Here is a 20761-nt window from a genome sequence, read left to right on the forward strand (position 1 = left end):
TTTGCTGCAATCCCAACTGTAGAGGGCGCACTTTGGCATCTCCACAATGCAGCATTCTCCTGAAACTTCACTTGTGCATAACTATAAATCTAGGTTTCTGCTTCAGTCCAAGGACTGGGATCTTTTTGACACGGCAAAAGTTATTATGTGTAAATATTTTTATACGTTTTACGTACACAAGTTAACTAAATAACTTTCTATTTTCAAACTACTTGAGATTTTTGATATCTTGTATTCGTCCTTCCTCTCATTTTCAGAGGTCAGTAACAAAGTTTATTAGTCTTTTGTATCAGCTCCAGTTTCAAGCCGTGTTCCCTTGCATAAAACCTCAGTGCTTCTATTGATCTGAAATTTAAATCTTTAAAGATGTTTAATAAACCAATAAGTTAATAGGGCAGCACAGTGGCCTAGTTGTTAGCACTGCTGCCTCACAGCACCAGTGTCCCAGGTTTGATTCCAGCCTCGGGCGACTGTCTGTGTGGAGTTTGCACGTTCTCACCGTGTCTGTGTGGGTTTCCTCCAGGTGCTCCGGTTTCCTCCCACAGTCCAAAGATGTGCAAGTCAGGTGAATTGGTCATGCTAAATAGCCCATAGTGTTAGGTGCATTAGTCGGAGGGGAAATGGGTCTGGGTGCGTTACTCTTCGGAGGATCAGTGTGGATTTATTGGGCCGAAGGGCCTGTTTCCACACTGTAGGGAATCGGGAAAAAAAAATTTCGCCAAATGTAGTTGACTGCCACTCTGCCTGTCTTTGTGGATTCTCTCACTGGCCTGCTCGCAGTGAACAAAGTGACAAGCTGAAAGGGGTTTTATGAATCAAACATGGATGCACAACAAAGATGTCAGTGCCACCATTGTTTGAGTGTATTGGTCAGCCACACTTACATACATAAGTTTTGAGTGTAAGTTCAAGATATGTTTTTTTTCAAGAAATGTTGTCATTGCTGCAAAGCCTGCACTTGCTGCCCAATGTGAATTACACTTTAATGGGATGACTTCGGAGGGCAAATAAGAGCCTATGTAGGTCAGGTGTTGCATGTAAGCTAGACTGTGTAAGGATGGCAGATTTTCATTCCTGAAGGGCATGAGTGAACCAGGTGGGTTTTTTTACATCACTGAGATTAGTTTTATAATCCCAGATTTATTGGTTGAATTGGGATCCTTATCCCCAGAGCATTAGCATGGGCATCTGGATTACTGTACAGTGACATTACCACAACATCATCATCTCTGAGAAGCTTATATTAACCTTAATTAGACTTAATTGTGAAGTATTGGGCTCCACTCTGCTAGCCGACTCAAATGATTTGAGACTTAGAGTCATAGAGATGTACAGCACGGAAACAGACCCATTGGTCCAACTCATCCATGCTGACCAGCTATCCCAACCCAATCTAGTCCCACCAGCCAGCACCTGACCCATATTCCTTCAAACCCTTCCTATTCATGTACCTATCCAGGTGCCTTTTAAATGTTGCAATTGCAGTAGCCTCCACCACTTCCTCTGGCAGCTCATTCTATACATGTACCACTCTCTGCGTGAAACAGTTGCCCCTTCAGTTTCTTTTATATCTTTCCTCTCTCACCCTAAACCTATGCCTTCTAGATCTGGATTCCCCCACCGCAGGGAAAAGATTTTGTCTATTTATCCTATCCAAGCCCCTCATGATTTTATAAACCTCTATAAGGTCACCACTTGGGCTCCGATGCTCGAGGCGAAAACAGTCCCAGTTTACTCAACCTCTTCCTATAGCTGAAATCCTCCAACCCTGGCAACATCCTTGTAAATCTTTTTTGAACCCTTTCAAGTTTCACAACACTTTCCGAAGGAGACCCGAATTGCATGCGATATTCCAACAGTGGCCTAACCAATGTCTTATACAGCCGCAACATGACCTCCCAACTCCTGTACTCAATACTCTGACCAATAAAGGAAAGCATACCAAACGCTTTCTTCACTATCCTACCTACCTGCGACTCCACTTTCAAGGAGCTATGAACCTGCACTCCAAGGTCTCTTTGTTCAGCAACACTCCCTCGGACCTTACCATTAAAGTGTATAAGTCCTGCTAAGATTTGCTTTCCCAAAATGCAGCACCTCACATTTATCTAAATTAAACTCCATCTGCCACTTCTCAGCCCATTAGCCCATCTGATCAAGATCCTGTTGTAATCTGAGGTAACCTTCTTCACTTTTCACTACACCTCCAATTTTGGTGTCATCTGCAAACTTACTAACTATACCTCTTATATAAATAGTGAAAAGTAATGGACCCAGCACCGATCCTCATGGCACTCCACTGGTTGCAGGCATCCAGTCTGAAAAACAACCCTCCACCACCACCCTCTGTCTTCTATCTTTGAGCCAGTTCTGCATCCAAATGACCAGTTCTCCCTGTTTTCTATGAGATCTAACCATACTAACCAGTCTCCCATGGGGAACCTTGTCGAGTGCCGTACTGAAGTCCACATAGATCACGTCCACTGCTCTGCCCTCATCAATTCTCTTTGTTACTTGTTCAGAAAGCACAATCAAGTTTGCGAGATATGATTTCCCATGCACAAAGCCATGTTGACTATCCCTAATCAGTCCAAATACATGTACATCCTGTCCCTCAGGATTCCCTCCAACAACTTGCCCAACACCAATGTCAGGCTCACTGGTCCATAGTTCCCTGGCTTTTCCTTACCACCTTTCTTAAATAGTGGCACCATGTTAGCCAACCTTTAGTCTTCCGGCACCTCACCTGTGACTATCGATGATACAAATATCTCAGCAAGGGGACAAGCAATCACTTCCCTAGCTTCTCGGGTACATCTGATCAGATCCTGATGATTTATTCACTTTTATGCATTTCAAGACATCCAGCACTTCCTCTTCAGTAATATGGACACCTTTCAAGATGTCACCATCTATTTTCCTACGTTCTATATCTTCCATGTCCTTTTCCACAATAAACATTGATGCAAAATACTCGTTTAGTATCTGCCCCTATCTGCGACTCCACACAAAGGCCACCTTGCTGAGCTTTGAGGGGCCCTATTCTCTCCATAGTTACCTTTTTGTCCTTAATGTATTTCTAAAAATTCTTTGGATTCTCCTTACCTCTATTTGCCAAAGCTATTTCATGTCCGCTTTTTGCCCTCCTGATATCCCTCTTAAGTATACTCCTCCTGCCTTGATACACTCCTAAGGATTCATTCAATCTCTGCTGTCGATACCTGGCATGTGCTTCCTTCTTTTTCTGAACCAAGCCCTCAATTTTTTTAGTCATCCAGCATTCGCTACCCATACCAGCCTTTCCTTTCACCCTAACAGGAATATATTGTTGCTGGACTCTCGTTATCTCATTTCTGAATGCTTTCCATTTTCCAGCCATCCCTTTACCTGCAAACATCTGCTTCCAATCAGCTCTTGGAAGTTCTTGCCTAATACCATCAAAATTAGCCATCCTCCAATTTAGAACTTCAAATTTTAGATCTGGTCTAAGCTCTTCAATCACTATTTTAAAACTAATAGAATTATGGTCGCTGGCCCCAAAGTGCTCCTCCACTGACACCTCAGTCACCTGCCCTACCTTATTTCCCAAGAGTAGGTCAAGGTTTGCACCTTCTCTAGTAGGTACATCCACATACTGAATCAGAAAATTTTCTTGGACACACTTAACAAATTCCTCTCCATCTAAGCCCTAAACACCCAGTTGATGTTTGGAAATCCCCTACTATAACCACCCTATTATTCTTACAGATAACTGAGATCTCCTTTCAGATTTGTTTCTCAATTTCTCTCTGACTGTTAGGAAGTCTGTAATACAATCCCAATAAGGTGATCATTCCTTTCTTACTTCTCACTTCCCTAGATGTATTTCCAGGAATATCCTCCCTCAGTACAGCTGTAATGCTATCCCTTATCAAAATGCCACTCCCCCCTCCTGTCTTGCCTCCCTTTCTGTCCTTCCTGTAGCATATTTATCCTGGAACATTAAGCTGCCAGTCCTGTCTATCCCTGAGCCATGTTTCTGTAATTGTTATGCCATGCCCTGAGTTCATCTGCCTTCCCTGTTAGGCCTCTTGCATCGAAATAAATGCAGTTTAACTTAACAGTCTTAGCTTGTTCTCTGCTTTGTCTCTGCCTGCCTTGACCATTTGACTCACTTTTTTTCTCAACTGTACTAATCTCAGATTGAAATCTATCCTCACTATCTCTCGGTGTCCAGACTTTACTAGTTTAAATCCTCCCAAGCAGCTCTACTGAAGAGATAGTACAGTGAAGATTTATTTGAATGCTGCCAAAATTAATTTTTTTATTAGAATGATGCAGTTACTATGGAAGTGCTTAAAATTCTGAAGGGACGGGACAGTGTAGATAGAAATGTGTTGCTTCCAGGAGTTGAAGGGCCTAGAATGAGAAGCTGCAGGTATAAGATTGACTATAAGCCAGTTGAAAGAACAGAAGAGAAGTACAGCTGTGAGGCCATGAGATTCACAGGGTGGGTTGAGGCAGAAACTCTGAATAATTTGGATAGGTGCATGAAGGAAAACTGCATAATTGCAAATGGGAACTGTCTGGATAAATCCAAACTAGGAGTGAAACAGATTTGTGTGGCACTTTTAGATTAGATTACTTACAGTGTGGAAACAGGCCCTTCGGCCCAACAAGTCCACACCGCCCCACCGAAGCGCAACCCACCCATACCCCTACATCTACCCCTTACCTAACACTACGGGCAATTTAGCATGGCCAATTCACCTGACCTGCACATCTTTGGACTGTGGGAGGAAACCGGAGCACCCGGAGGAAACCCACGCAGGCACAGGGAGAATGTGCAAACTCCACACAGAGAGTCACCTGAGGCGGGAATTGAACCTGGGTCTCTGGCGCTGTGAGGCAGCAGTGCTAACCACTGTGCCACCGTGCCGCCCACTTGTAAGCTTACTCTGGGGATGCAAGGAATGACAGGGCTGAGAGTGGTACCCTGGTTAACGAATAGGATTTCACTCTCAGCCTCATAGCTGTTTGCGTGAAATGTTATTCTAGTAAATGCAAATATTGATAATTAACTCTTCAGTTTTGTAAAGATTAGTATGTTTTTTTTTAACACTGTCTTGATGTTATTTGTTTGCTGATCACAGGATCCAGTTGCGACTGTACTTGATGTCTTTACTAAACCAAAGAGCAAATGGAGGCCTTTACCCCTTGACACTGTGGTGTGTATTTCAAAGTTGCACAAGTTATAGACAAATTGCTGCCTTGGTTTTCAGCTTTTTAAAAAAGACATGAAGTGGACCTATATCAAAATATAGCTGTAACATGCTGCTGTGTGAGTTTCTGATGTGTTCATTTCTGGTTTTAATTTGTCCATGCTGAATGCTTACATTCTGTTCTTTAACATTATAATACAATGCAAACTGTTACTTTAGTTCAAGGGATTTATGCAGTGACATACAAACAATGAAAGTTCAACCTTCAATCCCTGTTCTTGGCTGAGTAAGCTGATCTCTGCTCGGTTAGTATATTGGTCTTGGTGTTCAAAGGGAGAGATGAACTCGGACTTCTGATCACTGTCTAGGGACCTTCAGTCACAGTGGTAGGATGTTTGGCAAGATCTGGAGACAACATCCATCCAACCAACCAACTAATTCCCTGCCTCTTGTAAAGCGTGGAAAAGACACTAAAAGATTTAATGGTGGACATGCAATGACAAGTATTTAAATAAGTACTACATATATTACAAGAGAAAAACACTTCTCTAAGGCAAAAAAGCCGAATGGTAAAAGTGAATCAACCTTGGCAATCAAAAGATGTTCAGCGCCAAGGAGTGGCGGATAGAGTTCAATTTAGATAAATGCAAGGTAGTGTATTTTGGAAAGATGGACAAAGACAGAACTTAATAGTAGGTCCCTGGGGAATGTCGTCGAACAGAGAGACAGGGTTCAGGAATTTGCTTCTTTGAAAGTGGTGTCACAGACTGAGTGGTGGAGAATGAATTTGGTATACTTGCCTTCGTTGGTCAGACCATTGAGTATCTGAGTTGGGACGTCATGTTGCAGCTGCACAGGATGCTAGTGAAACCACATTTGAAGTACTGTGTACTGTTTTTGGGCGCCCTGTTGTACAAAGTATATTATTAAATTGGAGAGGGTGCAGAAAAGTTTTTAAAGCATGTTGCTAGGACTGGAGGATTTCAGTTAGAAGGAGAGGCTGGATAGGCTGGGACTTGTTTTCCTGGAGTGTAGGAGGCTGAGACGTGACCTTCTAGAGATTTATAAAATCATGAAGGGTATAGACAAGGTGAATAGCAAAGATCTTTTCCCTCGTGTTGGGAAGTTCGAAACTAGAGGGCATATTTTACGGTGAGGAAAGGTTTGCTCGATTGATCCTGGGTATGGAGGGGTTTTCTCATGAGAGGCTGAGCAGTTTGGGCTTGTGTTCATTGGAGTTTAGGAGAATGAAAGGATTAAAATGTTACTTATTGGAATATATAAAATTATTCAGGGACTTGACAAAGTAGTTTGGCAGGGTGGTTGTTTCCCCTTGTGCTAGGTCTATGATCAGAGGGCATTATCTCAGAGTAAAGAGTCACCCACTTAAAACAGGCATGTGGAGGAATTTCTTCTCTGAGAGTGGTGAATCTGTGAAATTCTTGACTGCGGAGAGCTATCATGGCTAGGTCAATAAGTATATTCAAGATTGAGAGAGTTTTAATCAGTAAAGGAATCCAGGGTTCTGGAGAAAAGGCAGGAAAATGCAGTTAAAGATGATCAGATCAGCCATGATCTTATGAAATGGTAGAGTAGACCCAATGGACCAAATTATCTATACCTCCGACATCTTCAGTCTTATAGCATCTGAAAAATTAAATAATGGCTTTAAATTGAATTTGAATTAGCTTGATTGTTATGTGTACTCAAATAAGTACAGTGAAAAGTTTATAAATAACCACTTACAGCACCATTGTGGGTATAAAGTACTAGATACAGCTTCTTCAGTAATAAGATTAATTACAAAGCACTGTCTTAGGTCAAAGAAATTAAGAAAAAAAGTTACATTGGTCAGAAAAACAAGAAGCAAAGTTAAAAAGACGAACAACACATAGTTGCCATGATTGTAAAGACTGGCACAACACATGATAGGCAGGAAATGTGTTGTAAAACATCGATTCTTCATCTCCTTTTAAATGTATCTTCAGTTAACTTTGCTAGTCCTTCTAGTCTTAATGCTTCACCGTTATCATTGCTGCTCTGAAACATTTGGTGCCCTTAACTGCATTAAGGGCAAATGCAGGATTGGTTGTTCTTGAATGACCTCAGTAATTTGAATTTTTAAAAAGTACATATTCTCTTTTACAAAACAGGAATTGGAGAAATTGGTTTCAAGAAAATTGAAAATCAATGCAAAGGAGACAATGAGGATAGCAGAGAAGCTCTATACACAAGGGTGAGGCTTGGTGTTCTGTTGAATGCAAGCTGTTTTCAGCATATATATTTAACTGTATCAGAAATGATTAAACCTTTATAAGGTATTAGGGAATCTCCTGCATTCTCAATTCTATTCTCAATCCCTTGCGTAAGCCTTGTTATACACCTCACCAACCTTTTTAAGATCTTTGAATTGTTTCTTACATTGTCTTTGGTAATATTTTCTCATTCTGCTACATTGCATGGTATCTGCTTCTGCTGATATACTTTAAGCCACTTATTGTGTTGAATCTGCTGTATAAATATGAATTTTGTGAGTATTTTCATGAGATATGGGAAGGGAGTCTAAATTTTATGTTCATGGACTTTATATTTGCTTCTGCTGAGAGCTACCAAGGTGTGAATGGTGGGTGAAGACTAGGTTTAGCTTTGCTGTCCTTACCAGTATAATTATATTGTTTTCAGAGACTTCCTGATCAGGTTCATGCTAAAAATGAATGGTTTGGATGAGAAACAAAGGATTGCTGCCAACCTATCTTTGACACAAAAGGCTTTAAAGTTTGACAATTCTTGTGATCTAGAAGACCTCGCTCAGTTTGCAAGTACATTACACTGCTTCTCATTTCTGTTTTGTGCAGATACATCAGCTACCCTCGCACGGAAACCAACATTTTCCCCAAAGATCTGAACCTTTCTGCATTGGTGCAACAGCAAACTGTGGACCCACACTGGGGGGCATTTGCTCAGGGAATTTTGGACAGAGGTGGGCCAACACCGCGAAATGGAAACAAGTCAGACCAGGCCCATCCACCTATCCATCCGACTAAATACACTAACAATCTGCAGGTAATTACACTGTTTTGTAATTTGCACTATTAACAGTGCACATTTCATCTATTCTTTTAACCGATGAAGCCAGCTTGGAAAACCTTTTTTGCAAATAACTATAAATGGTGAAAACTTCAATTTTTATCAAATTAAAAATTTGTTTAACAAGTTTTATAATGGGAAAGGTAATATGGGCCATGGCGTTTGAGGGGGAAAATTGGGAGAGGTATTCCCAAATTTTGCTCACACTACTGAGTCAATAGCAGTGTGACTACTTCCAGCTTCTATAGAGAGAGATTACAGGTGGAATGTAATTACATACTATTCAGAAACACAGGCAACAGACAGCACTAGTATTGCCAATTTGGAAAATGCAGCTCTTTCTTTCAGGGTGGAGAATCACCTGCTATCATAATTGCTGAGACAGCAAAAATCATGCAGCAAAATGAGCCAGTGATTGAATAGCAACTCATGGAGTAGGGTGAGCCAAACCGTGACCTGTGGGGTTGGCAGAGGACTGAACTGTGGCCCTGGAGTGGAAGGAAGGCTGAGCTGTGGCTGTGGCATTTGGAAGGGTTAGCTGTGGCCCATAGGGTGGAGGGTGGGTTGAGCTGCAGCCAATAGAGCAGGAGGAGTGCTAAGCTATAGCTTGTGGGCTGAACGGGCATAAATGGCTCAACTGGTACCTGTAAGGTTGGGGGAGGACTGAGCTATGAGACATCTGGGGCCAGGGAAGAGCAGTTCTAAAATTGGCAAAAGCTGTGATCTTTAATTTCAATGATACAAATTTAAGATCAATTACATTTTGAATATCATGACTAAATCATTTCTTTTCACATATTTAGATCTTATAAATATTTCCCTTTATTTTTAGGGAACCGAGCAACGTATTTATGAGTTTATTGTGCGTCATTTTCTGGCATGCTGCTCCCAGGATGCACAGGGACAGGAAACCACAGTCGAGATAGACATTGCAGGAGAGCTCTTTGCTGGTCATGGTTTAATGATTATTGCACGGAATTATCTGGAGGTTTATCCATATGACAAATGGAACGCTAAGGTATTATGTGTAAACCGAAGTTAAAATCATTATTCTCTTGTTTTTCTGCCCCAATCTGATCTCAGCAAGAATGGTTTATTGTATAGCGGGTTGGGGTAAATAGCTATAATTTCATTAGAAACCGGATCAAACTTATAAAACTTGATTAGCCAATTGAGCAAATCAGTAGCAAGAGTTAAATTATTTGCAGAGATTGCAATTAGCTTCCAAATTGCTGGATTTGGGTGGTGTTTCTGCTGCTGCTCTGGTTAGACATTTTGTAACGTTCAGCTGATAAATCTATTGGACCTAGTATAGGTCAGTGACTCAGTGTGCCAATTGGTAACAGGACTGTACCTAACTTAGAATTTGTTTGCTGTAAAAAAAAAACTACTGAACCCACTCAAGGCTCACCCGCAGAGGGAGAGAAGAGTAGGTGAAAAAAGTAATAAAAGCCTCGAATGATCCCAGAGTTTATCCTGATCCTCGGTCAAAGGATATCAGGAGGATTGGGAAAAATAAATGACTGTTCAGGAGTTTGTGTCTTTAAACTGATGAGATCTTTGTTCCAGGTTATGCCTGTGTATGAGAGAGGCAAGAAGTTCCAACCCACCACTATTGAGATGGTTGATGGAGAGACAAGTCCACCTCAGTTGCTAACTGAAGCTGATCTTATTGCTCTGATGGAAAAGCATGGCATAGGTTAGTCTGAAGCCCAAGATTCCTTTTGTTAAGTTGCCTCCCATTGCTTTTTGGCTGAAGGCACTGTGTGGTGTGATACCAAATCATGTTAACAAAAATCTTGGATTTGATGCACAGTCTTTTCATAATTAGAGAGTAGCCACAATAGGGAGGGACTGTTAAGTAATTTCTGCTTCCAGTTGCTCCTGCTGGGATTGGTTTGTGTGGACATCTGGTGAGGACACTTTTCAGGGTTTGAATGCGACACTCTTATCTCACCGTTAATGTTTGATTTTTTTTCCCCCCATTTTTCTAGAATGGGTTTTGGTTTAATTGTGTTAAATGCTGTAAAGATTTATTCTATTCACAAAGGTCAAATCCACAGAGTGGTATAAGCCAAGTGCAGGGATCAGAAATTCCAAATGCTTTTGTCACTTTAGGTGCGTCCTCTCGTTCCTAATTCACGCTGTTGAGCACAATTTAGAGCTGTTAACCCATTCATGCCAGAAGGATGTTTATTTAGAGTGTCAACAGGGACCTCAGCTGAATAAGTCCAACCAAAAGGGTTTTTGCAGTTGAAGTGGTAACTAATCTGAAAAAACAGATCTGAAGTCAGAAGTCAACCTTTCCCTCTTTATTTCTAGAAACATAGTCTTTGGCTGACTTACGATTGTACTGACCTGGGAATGCATTTGACCTGTATGTAATAGACTAGTGCGAGTCAGTTTACAGATTGCTATTTTGTAAACTAAGTTTGGTCCACAAAAGAGAACTCTTTTTCTAATGTTTGAGGAGGCATAAAAAATGGAGGCAGCATGGTGGTTCAGTGGTTTGCATTGCTGCCTCACTGCACCAGGGTCCCAGGTTCGATTCTGGCCTTGGGCGACTGCCTGTGTGGAGTTTGCACATTCTCCCCGTGTCTGCGTGGGTTTTCTCTGGGTGCTCCGGTTTCCTCCCACAGTCCAAAGATGTGCAGGTCAGGTGAATTGGCCATGCTAAATTGCCCATCGTGTTGGGTGCATTAGTCAAAGGGAAATGGATCTAGATAGGTTACTCTTTGGAGGATCGGTGTGGACTTGTTGGGCCAAAGGGCCTGTTTCCACACTGTAGGGAATCTAATCTAAGCTAATCTAATATTTTGTACTGACCATTTCTTTTTGCATTTTGTGCAAATTAAACAAATCTGTTGGAGAATGGTTGGCCTGTGTTATGACTGATTTTCAGTTTGCCTCCTGAAAAAAGAGGAGAGTGCATGTGACAATGCGCGCATGTGGTTAGTGTCAGCACATGTAAGAAAAAGGTTATTACAGTTCCTGTGTTTTTAAAAATTAATTATTGAGCCATAAAGTTGCACTTTGGTTCATAAAGATCATGGGATCTACTTACAAGATGACCAGTAACACGAATGAACAAAATATCCAATTCAGACTCATTGTGGTGTTCCATTCTGAAAAGATGTTTGTTATCACAGACTGTGTTCAAGCATTGTGCATTTGTTTCTATTGCCACTGATATGTATATTTGTTTCCTTCCAGGAACTGATGCTACTCATGCAGAACATATTGAAACTATCAAATCCCGAATGTACGTGGGCTTGACAGCTGATCAGAGATTCCTCCCAGGAGAATTAGGCATGGGCCTCGTAGAAGGTGGCACAAAGTTCTGAAAATAAGCAGTTTAATTAATGGAGCATTTTTATTTTCTGAATTCATTTTTTTCAACGCTTCTTAAGTTTTGAATTAACTATAAATCTAGTTTCTTCACTCTGTAACCTCTAACCAGATTACCTATTGTGATGTTAGCTCACATGTATCATTTGCTTGGTAGCATACTACTTCAGTATTGATTGGAAAAAGGGATATGTTGAAGCTTTTTGTCTTGTACTTATTAGGACAGAATCTCAGGAATACTAAAAGGGAACAATAATATATCCTGATTGTTTGGCAAGTGGACTACACCAAGTTGTGATTAATAAATGAAGCTTCTAGTGAGCTTCTAGGCAGTCTGATTGTTAATGTTACATTGGTTGTTAGTGTAAGCTGCATATATTCATATGCAGTGGACAAGTGTGGCGCTGGAAAAGCACAGCAGGTCAGGCAGCATCCACCAGCAGGAGAGTCCTGCTCCTCGGATGCTGCCTGACTTGCTGTGCTTTTCCAGCGCCACACTTGTCGACTCTGATCTCCAGCATCTGCAGTCCTCGCTTTATCATCTGCAGACCTCTGTTATTTGCAAACAAAAAAAAAGAGACATTGTGCCTTTTTGAACTAAACATCAGCCTGGGAGACAACTGTTCCCTGGTGCATTCCCCACCGCAATACCCAAACCAATCCTAGGTGAGTTGCCTGGTGTGAATTTAACCACAAGTTTGGGGACTAACTGTTCTTTGATATGTTAGCGATGATCTTCATTAATCAGAGTGTAATAGAATCCACTTGTAGCCATTTTCATATATGTATATAAGACAAGAAACTTGATTGGTTCAGGTTGACTCTGCATGTGCTGCACAGTGTTGTGATCTTATCAAGAACGACATCACATTTGGCAATAAATTTGTGATTGTGGATGTTGCTAGCCAAACAAATTTGGGTTATATAAGCTTCCCACAAGCCAGTAGAGAAATTGAGTTTTGTTTTCCTGAGAATTAGTTTTAAAAATCCAGTTTTTGTGGAAAGGTTGTTTGTACATATAGGTAGAATGGTCTTAAAAAGGTGGCTGCTTTACAAAGTATTCGGACTAGAAAAGTACAGTGGTGATTCAAGGCTTTCAATGCATATGTGGACTGTCTTGAGATGTTTTTCACTGCTAATAATATCCAGGATGCTTCTGATAATCCAGTTGTTAATCAGGCAGTGGGTGAAAGGAACAAGGTGACATTCTGACTGAAGCAGGCCCAGAAGAATCTGAAATGCACAGGTATTTGCTTGAACCTTCTAAACAAAATGACCAACAGCTGCCAGACACTTTGAGTGAACTTGAGCAGCAGTCAAGCCACTGGAGATTGCAAAAAGCTTATCATTTTGGAAGCTGGATCAGTTACCCAATGAGAGATTAGCAAGTTTGTCATGGCTTTGAAAAAGCTCTCCATTCATCATAATTTTGAAGAATTTCAGGAGAGTATCAGAGGACTGATTTTGTGTGCACTTTAAGAAGTGAAGCATTCACAATAGATTGCTGACATTGACAAACTGAACTTTCAACATAGCTTGGTAAACAGCATTTTGTGTGAAAATGGTGGAACATAAGTTAACAATAGCTAGTCATTTGTTGAAGTACCTAAGCTGAAGCTGAGTAAGCTGAAGGTGACAACAAAGGAAGTTACAAAGTCCTGTTATTTGTGCTTAGGCCAACATTGGAAACAGTATTGTCCACTTGTGAAAGCAGAATGCTACAGCTACAAGAAGTAGTGCCATCTCGCCAAGGCAGGTTGAGAGAGGTACGTGGAGAAAACACTAACAGAAAGAAATGATGGTCAATGTAAATGGCTGTTGAACAGCAGCAATTTAATACCGGATCAGGTGAGATACAAACAATAAGAAGCATCAGGGTGCCCAATGAAAAATTCACAGAACCTCATAATTTAAGTACCATTGGATGGAGTTGCAGACCAGTTGAGCTTCATTCATTGTGATTTCTGAATTGAAATTCTGAAAAGCTGCAGTCAGCAAAAGTTTGAGAAATCATGCAAAGAATTAAGAAGTTGGGGAGAGTGGAAATCCCAGTAAAGAGAAGGGTGGTGGCTCCAGTCACCTGCAAGAGAAAGTAGTCCTTGTGAAATTATCATTGTGATGATTCAAAGGAAAAGAACTGGCTAACAATGCTGAAGTTAAACTGGAATGTGATTTTCACAAACTCCCAATATGACTTAATGATTTTCAAGTATTCAATGAATTTGGTTACCCAGTTCCAGGATATAAATCCAATATAAGGTAGAGGGACACCAGATTAGTTTACTGCAGACCTTGTTCAGTGTCCTATGCTCAGGGAGAAAGTAAAGCAAGAGCTGAAAAGGTGGAAACAGGAAATATTAATATAGAAGTTGAAAAGGATTATTCCCATACTGATTTTACCAAAGGCAAATGGTTCTGTAAGATTATGTGGGGATTAAATGTAGCTATAAATTGGGTGCTAGAATGTAATCCACCCAATATTTTGCCAAAATTTAAGGATCTGACCATTGATGTAGGAGCAGAAGTTGGCTATTTGGTCCATCGAGTCTGCTCTGCCAGTCAATGAAATAATGGCTGATCTGATATTCCTAAACTTTACTTTTCATATCTTTTCCCCATAACCCTTAATTTCCTTACTGATATAAAAGATCGTGTTTGCTGACATCCACAGCTGTGTGCACTTACGCATGTGGACTAATCCGGAAATGTGTATGCACATGGTACTAGGCACAACACCATCACATACTGTGCATTCACATTGAAGTTTACATGCTTTTGAAATGGGGCTCAGTTGCACAGAGTTTCAAGATGGGGAGAATGAGTGGGGCGAAAAGAGAATCTAAGGGTGGTTGACGAAGAGAAGGGAATCTGGATGGAGGGAGAATGAGGTGGCGGGGGGTCGGGGGGTAAGAGTGAATTGGCGAGGTGAAGGGAGAGACCCCTCTCTCCCAGGTCTCTTTCCCACCCTCCGCCCTGTCTCCTTGGTCTCCTCCAACACGTTTTGGTTCCAATGTATTAATGCATTGGTGCCCTCTATGAACTTTCTACATGTCAGAGTAAACTAGTGTATTTTGAATTGACTCTCGACTTGCTACATTTTGTTTAAGTCTGTCCTGAAAGATGTTAAGCTTTCATACAGAATCCATTTGCAAACTAATCAGCACTCTCTTCTAATGCAGTACAAATTATTCTTCTCTTTGAAATTTTATATTCTTGTGTTTCTGTCCTGATGAATGCAAGGTAAACATTTTTGACAGAATGTCTGTTTTCACCACTCTAAGATGAATTAGTCAATTAAACTGTTTGAATAATAATTGAGTGAGAGAAGAGGAAACAGGTCAACTTTTTTTCATGTTATAAGAGGTGCCCTCACCAGTTTAGAACTAAACCCACTAACAAATACATAAACAATGCCACACAGATGCAGGGATGTGATGGAACTCACTGTCCCAGGCAATCACAGATGATGAATCAAGTCAGGTGTTTAAACGAGAGAAATATTTGTTAAAGAGGAAGGTATTTACAGAAATGGCAACAGGCCAGTGAACTGGGATGAGAAAAATTACTGCCATAATAAAGAAAATTATTTAGTGACTGTTACCTGGGATGATAGGGGGATTAGGGAGAAAAATCTCTTTAAGCTTTCTGTGTGTAAGCTTGAGAGGTAAGGAAAATGTTAAGTCCCAAATCAGGCCACCTGCACTTGCAAACCTATCTACCTTCCCATCCCCATGTAATGGGTGCTGGGATTTGACCTCTGCTGTTCCAGTTGGAGGACCAGTGGGATAAGCTCATATATGCAGATATTTCAGCTTAATCATGCACAATAATGCAGATATTTTTATCTTATTGTATCAAGCTGTAAGTGTCTGGAGTGTTGACTGTTTGTGCTTCTGCTGCAGGGTACGATTCCATGGGATATGAGATGTCAAAGCCAGATCTACGAGCTGAGCTTGAGGCAGATCTGAAGCTGGTTTGCGAGGGCAAGAAGGACAAGTTCAGTGTGCTTCATCAACAAGTTCAGAAATATAAGCAGGTGTTCATTGAGGCTGTGACAAAGGCAAAAAAGTAAGTATGTTTCAGTTACTCATTCTTGGGACGTGGTTGATATTAGTATGATTGTCATTTATTTATCTGCACCTTTATTTAATTAATTTGTGATATGGGCATCACTGGCTAGGCTGACACGTATTGCCTGTAGTTAATTGCTTAAAGGCCAGTTAAAAGTCAGTCACATTGCTGTGGGTCTGGAGTCACATATAGGCCAGACTGAGTGAGGATGGCGGATTTCCTTCCCTGAAGTGCATTAATGACCCAAATGGAATTTTATGACAGTTGACTGGTTATATGGTCACTCTTATGTAAGCTTTTAATTTCAGATTTCTATGAATTCATATTTCACCATCTTCCATTGTGGGATTCAAATCCATGTCCCCTGACCATTGTTGTGGGGTTCTGGATTCCTAGCCCAGAAACCTTACCACAACAGCACGATCTCATTGTTCTGTAACCTTTAGGTTCAACTGTATGTTGCTTGGCTACTTTGGAGCAGTTAAGAGTTGACAAGTTGATGCCATGTATAGGCCCAGACCAGAAAAGGATGACAGGTTGCCTACCTTAAGAGATGCTAGAGAACTAGTTTATTACATGATAGATTTAGCGTCAGCTAATTTTTTTTCCTAAGTTCTAATCACTGAATGAATTTCTCACCTGAATTTCTCAAATAGAACTTGTACTTGAATTGATCAAGTTGTTGGTCCAGGCTACTGAGGACAGTACTAAATTTTGGAGCATTTTATTTTGAGCTACCTTACACTGAAGTAAATATACTTGACTACTTAGTGACATGTTTTGTTAGGCTGGATGAGGCTCTATCCCATTACTTCGGGGAGATGACTGAAGTGACACAGTCTGAGGAGTTCCTGATGGAAATTTCAGAACCTGTTCGAAAATGTCCTCAGTGTGGGAGAGATATGGTTCTCAAATCAAAGAAAGGTGGTGGGTAAGTATGTCATTTTGCACAGGAATAGGAGAAGGCCAATAAGCCTCTAGAGGCTGTTCTGCCAAGAAGTTAGATTATTGCCAAGCTGTACCTTAACTCCATTTGCCTGTCTTTACTGCACATCTCTTGATGCTCTTACCCATCAAAGATTCTTCTCTCCCCCCCAATTCTACTTGCTTCTTGTTACTATAGTGCCCTGCTGCTCATATTGGCTGACATTGTCGCTCCAGTCAAATGTTTACTCACTTTTAGCCTAATTAGTTAGCAGTATAAGAAATATGGTATATTCCAAAGAGTTCACCACCTGTTTAAGAAAGAAAAATCAAGGAATTCAAAATCTCTTATTTGGATTGCCACAGTCTACCATAAGATTAAAATGCCCTACGTCTGCACAATGCTGTGGCATTAATTCTTTGTTCTATTCCCACTGTCATCTATTCCTTCTGTTCTCAATCTGTTGTGCCAGAGAATGTAGTCATGCAGCTAGTTCTTTCTTGCTGTTCAGTAGAACCACTTTCACTGGCAAAACCAGTCAAATCCCCATCAGCATATGAATCTACCCTGGTAAACAGGACTACGCATTTCCATTGTGAAACTTTCCTATTGTGTTTATTTATGGGCTCAAATCAATTAATACCTCTACTTCTTGGAATTTGATTTACAAATTTCTCTGCACTTCTCTGTTAACATGCAATCAAGCTTTGGTCACTGGTAGAAAAACTTTCTTGTGTGACTTGGTCCCACATTTTGTGTGTTGCTCCCATTAAAATTCTTGGGATGTTTAAAGGCAGAATGCCAGGATGGACCAAAATTATTTTTAAAATTCCTTTCACCATTTGTGGAGGTAGTTAACCAGCTTTTTTGGTCATCCTTTCTTGCCTTTGTGATATTGGTGATTAGTTGCGCAAGTGTTATGGTGTAACTGTATTTCATTCTTGTTCACTACAGGTATTACCTTTCATGTACGGGGTACCCAAATTGCAAGTCTGCAGTCTGGTTTCCTGATTCTGTTCTGGGGGTCAGCAGAGATGAGAGCATATGTCCCATGTGTAAACCACACCCTATTCAAAGGTAAGAACTATACCAGCAAAATGTAAACCCAACAACTGTTCTTATTTTGAGAAAACATAAACATTTCATTTATTCTAAACTTCTAGGTTAAAGTTTAAGTTCAAACGAGGTAGCGTGCCTCCGCTGGTCCCCTTGGAATTTGTTGGTTGTATTGGAGGATGTGATGAAATGCTGAGAGAGATCTTGGACCTAAGGTATTTACGGGGAGCATCACAATCAAACAATCAAATTGTCAACCATGTACCACAGAGAAGATCAGAGAACAGATCGTTCCGGGATCACAGGAGCGCCCAGCCAAAACCTCAGGAAGTGGCTTTCAAGCCAATGTCCAGAGTTGTCCCTTCAAATATGGGATCTGACAATAATGCAGTTGTGTGCAATTGTGGCCAGGATGCACTTCTACTGACTGTTCGGAAAGAGGGACCGAACCAGGGGCGGAGGTTTTATAAATGTAATGTTGGCAGTTGCAACTTTTTCCTGTGGGCTGACCAGGATGCAAGTGACTCAGGTTGTGGAGGATCGGTTGGTAGAGCGAGTTCAGCCTCTGGTGCAGGGAGCTTTCGTCAAGCTGGGAGCAACGGAGCTTCAGGTGGAAGAGAAGTAATGTGCACTTGCAATCAACCAGCAGTGACACGCACAGTGCAGAAAGATGGACCTAACAAGGGTCGGACATTTCACACCTGTGCCAAACCCAGAGACCAGCAGTGTGGCTTCTTCCAGTGGGCTGATGAGAATATTCCACCAGGTATGTGACTACAGTTAGTCTCATCCTAAATTTTATCATTGATCACCCTGTCCACTGCAGATCAAGTTGCAACTCTATAATTTACAGGGATCCAATGGTGTAGGGCATAATTTGTGATTTAATGTGGATAATGTTTATACATGAAGAAAACGTTGAGTTGTTTGGAGGTGTAAAAGATTTATAAATCTGGAGTAAATAAGATTTTGTCTTAGTGCTGATGTGCTAAACCCTGGCTATGATTTGACCAGGGAGAACTGAGAATACTAAATGAAACCACCCATTAGATACCTAGAAACAATTGTTTAGCTTGTAGTGAATGGAGTGAATTACTACTGCTTCCTGCAATGATTTTACATCCCACTCACAGGAGAGATCATTCAGTGTGTTCAAAGTTTCCAATTTAACGTGTTATTTCTGATTATCTCAGGGATGACAAATAAACGGAGTGATGGAAACTCCTCCAGAAATGGTCCAACCGCGAAAAAGCCACGAACATGTGGGCTGTGCCACCAACCAGGACACACAAGGACTAAGTGCCCCCAAAATCGCTGATTCTACCCCAACACTGATGTTTGGTAATGAACTGGAAAATACTGGTTACAGAGAAAGCTGCAGCTTCACTGGTCTCTAACCTTTATGACCGAAACCAGCTGAAACCATGTGAACAGCTCTACTTGAGTGCTGGCAGCACATGAAGAGTGTCCTCCTGGATTCACTAATACAGAACTTGGAATGGTACCTGTTGATAAGCTGCTGAAGTACAGCTACATTGCTAGTCTGGGAGATGAATTTGCAGTGTGAGGTGATTGTGAACTTTGTGGGCCTCATTTGTGTATTGTTCTGGGTGCCCAGTTGAAGAATCTGAAAACAATATGGACCCCATTATAAAATCCAATAATCAAAAATTTCCTCCATTTGTGTATTTAATTCCTAAAAATGATGATAAATCAGATAATTCTGGAGATGATACATTTTACATTTTTGAGAATGGGAGTTGGATATTTGAAGGATAGTGGATGAACTGAGATTGAAGGAGAACAACATATTTTTTCAGATACCCTTTTGTCTGAATTCTAACGGATATTGCTGCTCAGGAGATAAGGATTCTATTTCAGCTTTTCATGTTAAGATAGGTTAATGTTTGTCATATTTCAGAGTTACCTGTCACTTGCAGTTCCAATTCAAAATGTTCATATCTTAGTTGGAATCAATCATCAGGAAATATCACCCATAAAATTAAATAGCTTTGTTTCTGAAACAGGTTGGTTGCATTAGTACATTGCTGTACTAGCTGCTGTGAGTTCCTTATCACATTAGAGGCAGCCTTACTGATTTTCGTGTGGTGCCTATATGAAACTCCCCTTCCGTATTCCTGTGATTTGTGGGAAAAGAAATGACTAAGAGTCTAGCTTTCTGGGCTTCATTTGTGGTTGAGAAGAGTGTTTCTGCTTTACAACTTTGGGATTCAGTTCTTATGGATGCAGGGTTCACTGTTGAGATACAGATTTATTGGATACAAATCTACAGTAAAGCACTGGGGGACTTGCATACCGAAATAGTTCTCTGATGGGCGCAAGTCTGTTACTGTAGACGAGGGCATAGTGCACACAGGTAAGTTTCATTGCATAATACTTGCCGATAGCACTTGTGGGTGCAGCTTTGTTCGTGACAATCTGTCATATCGAAACATGCTGTCATGTTTTCCTCTCTGTTAATTGAGTGATAATACTCCCCTAGTTCTGCTTAGTGTTTATTCTTATTCTGTATTTCTGCAATGCTCACTTTGTTAGGTTTCTTCCTCTGTTCACATGTAGCTGTTTCTCTGCAGACATGGCCATTGCAAGATGTGACTGGCTGTTCAGGATTTTGACTTGGGTCTTAAGCTCTCTCTGATGAGCTCTGAATATTAACACATGACAATTATTATCATCATGCAAGAACTTGCAGCTGTCACTTAAACATGAGATATGTTCAATTATAAAGCAGGTAGCAGACAACATAGCTGGAAGCATATAGAACCTCTAGAATAAATTAAAATATTGAAAATCGGTTATATTTTAATACTAAAATATTGTGTACTCTGGTATTATTTTTAAAATTCTAATATTATAGATGAAGTTTCTTTTCCAAAGAAGTTGGTTTGTTTTCTTGACATTTGATGTGAAAGTGTGATGTCCAGGGAATGTAATTGTTAAACTATCTGTCTCTTGTATGTTTATTATATAGATTCCTCCCAGAGTAGAACATTTTGCTAAGGACGTGAAGCCAATTTGTAATTCATTGTCATAGTATCAGCTTTCTCAACTT

General features: G+C 40.7%; 1 protein-coding gene across 1 annotated transcript in view; it reads left to right on the forward strand.

Annotated features, from left to right (window-relative positions):
- The window catches only part of top3a (DNA topoisomerase III alpha), a 44349-nt gene extending 23826 nt beyond the window's left edge, over nucleotides 1–20523 (forward strand). The window contains exons 9-19 of the mRNA XM_072559551.1: nucleotides 5133–5207; nucleotides 7355–7437; nucleotides 8057–8264; nucleotides 9121–9306; nucleotides 9858–9987; nucleotides 11502–11615; nucleotides 15539–15704; nucleotides 16495–16638; nucleotides 17587–17709; nucleotides 17796–18454; nucleotides 18882–20523. Of these exons, the coding sequence (XP_072415652.1) occupies nucleotides 5133–5207; nucleotides 7355–7437; nucleotides 8057–8264; nucleotides 9121–9306; nucleotides 9858–9987; nucleotides 11502–11615; nucleotides 15539–15704; nucleotides 16495–16638; nucleotides 17587–17709; nucleotides 17796–18454; nucleotides 18882–19006 (2013 nt within the window). The 3' untranslated portion in view covers nucleotides 19007–20523. The remainder of the gene's footprint in view (nucleotides 1–5132; nucleotides 5208–7354; nucleotides 7438–8056; nucleotides 8265–9120; nucleotides 9307–9857; nucleotides 9988–11501; nucleotides 11616–15538; nucleotides 15705–16494; nucleotides 16639–17586; nucleotides 17710–17795; nucleotides 18455–18881) is intronic.
- The last annotated feature ends 238 nt before the right edge of the window (nucleotides 20524–20761 follow it).

Source organism: Chiloscyllium punctatum, chromosome 40 (assembly GCF_047496795.1).
Source record: "Chiloscyllium punctatum isolate Juve2018m chromosome 40, sChiPun1.3, whole genome shotgun sequence".
Classification (NCBI taxonomy): Eukaryota; Metazoa; Chordata; class Chondrichthyes; order Orectolobiformes; family Hemiscylliidae; genus Chiloscyllium; species Chiloscyllium punctatum.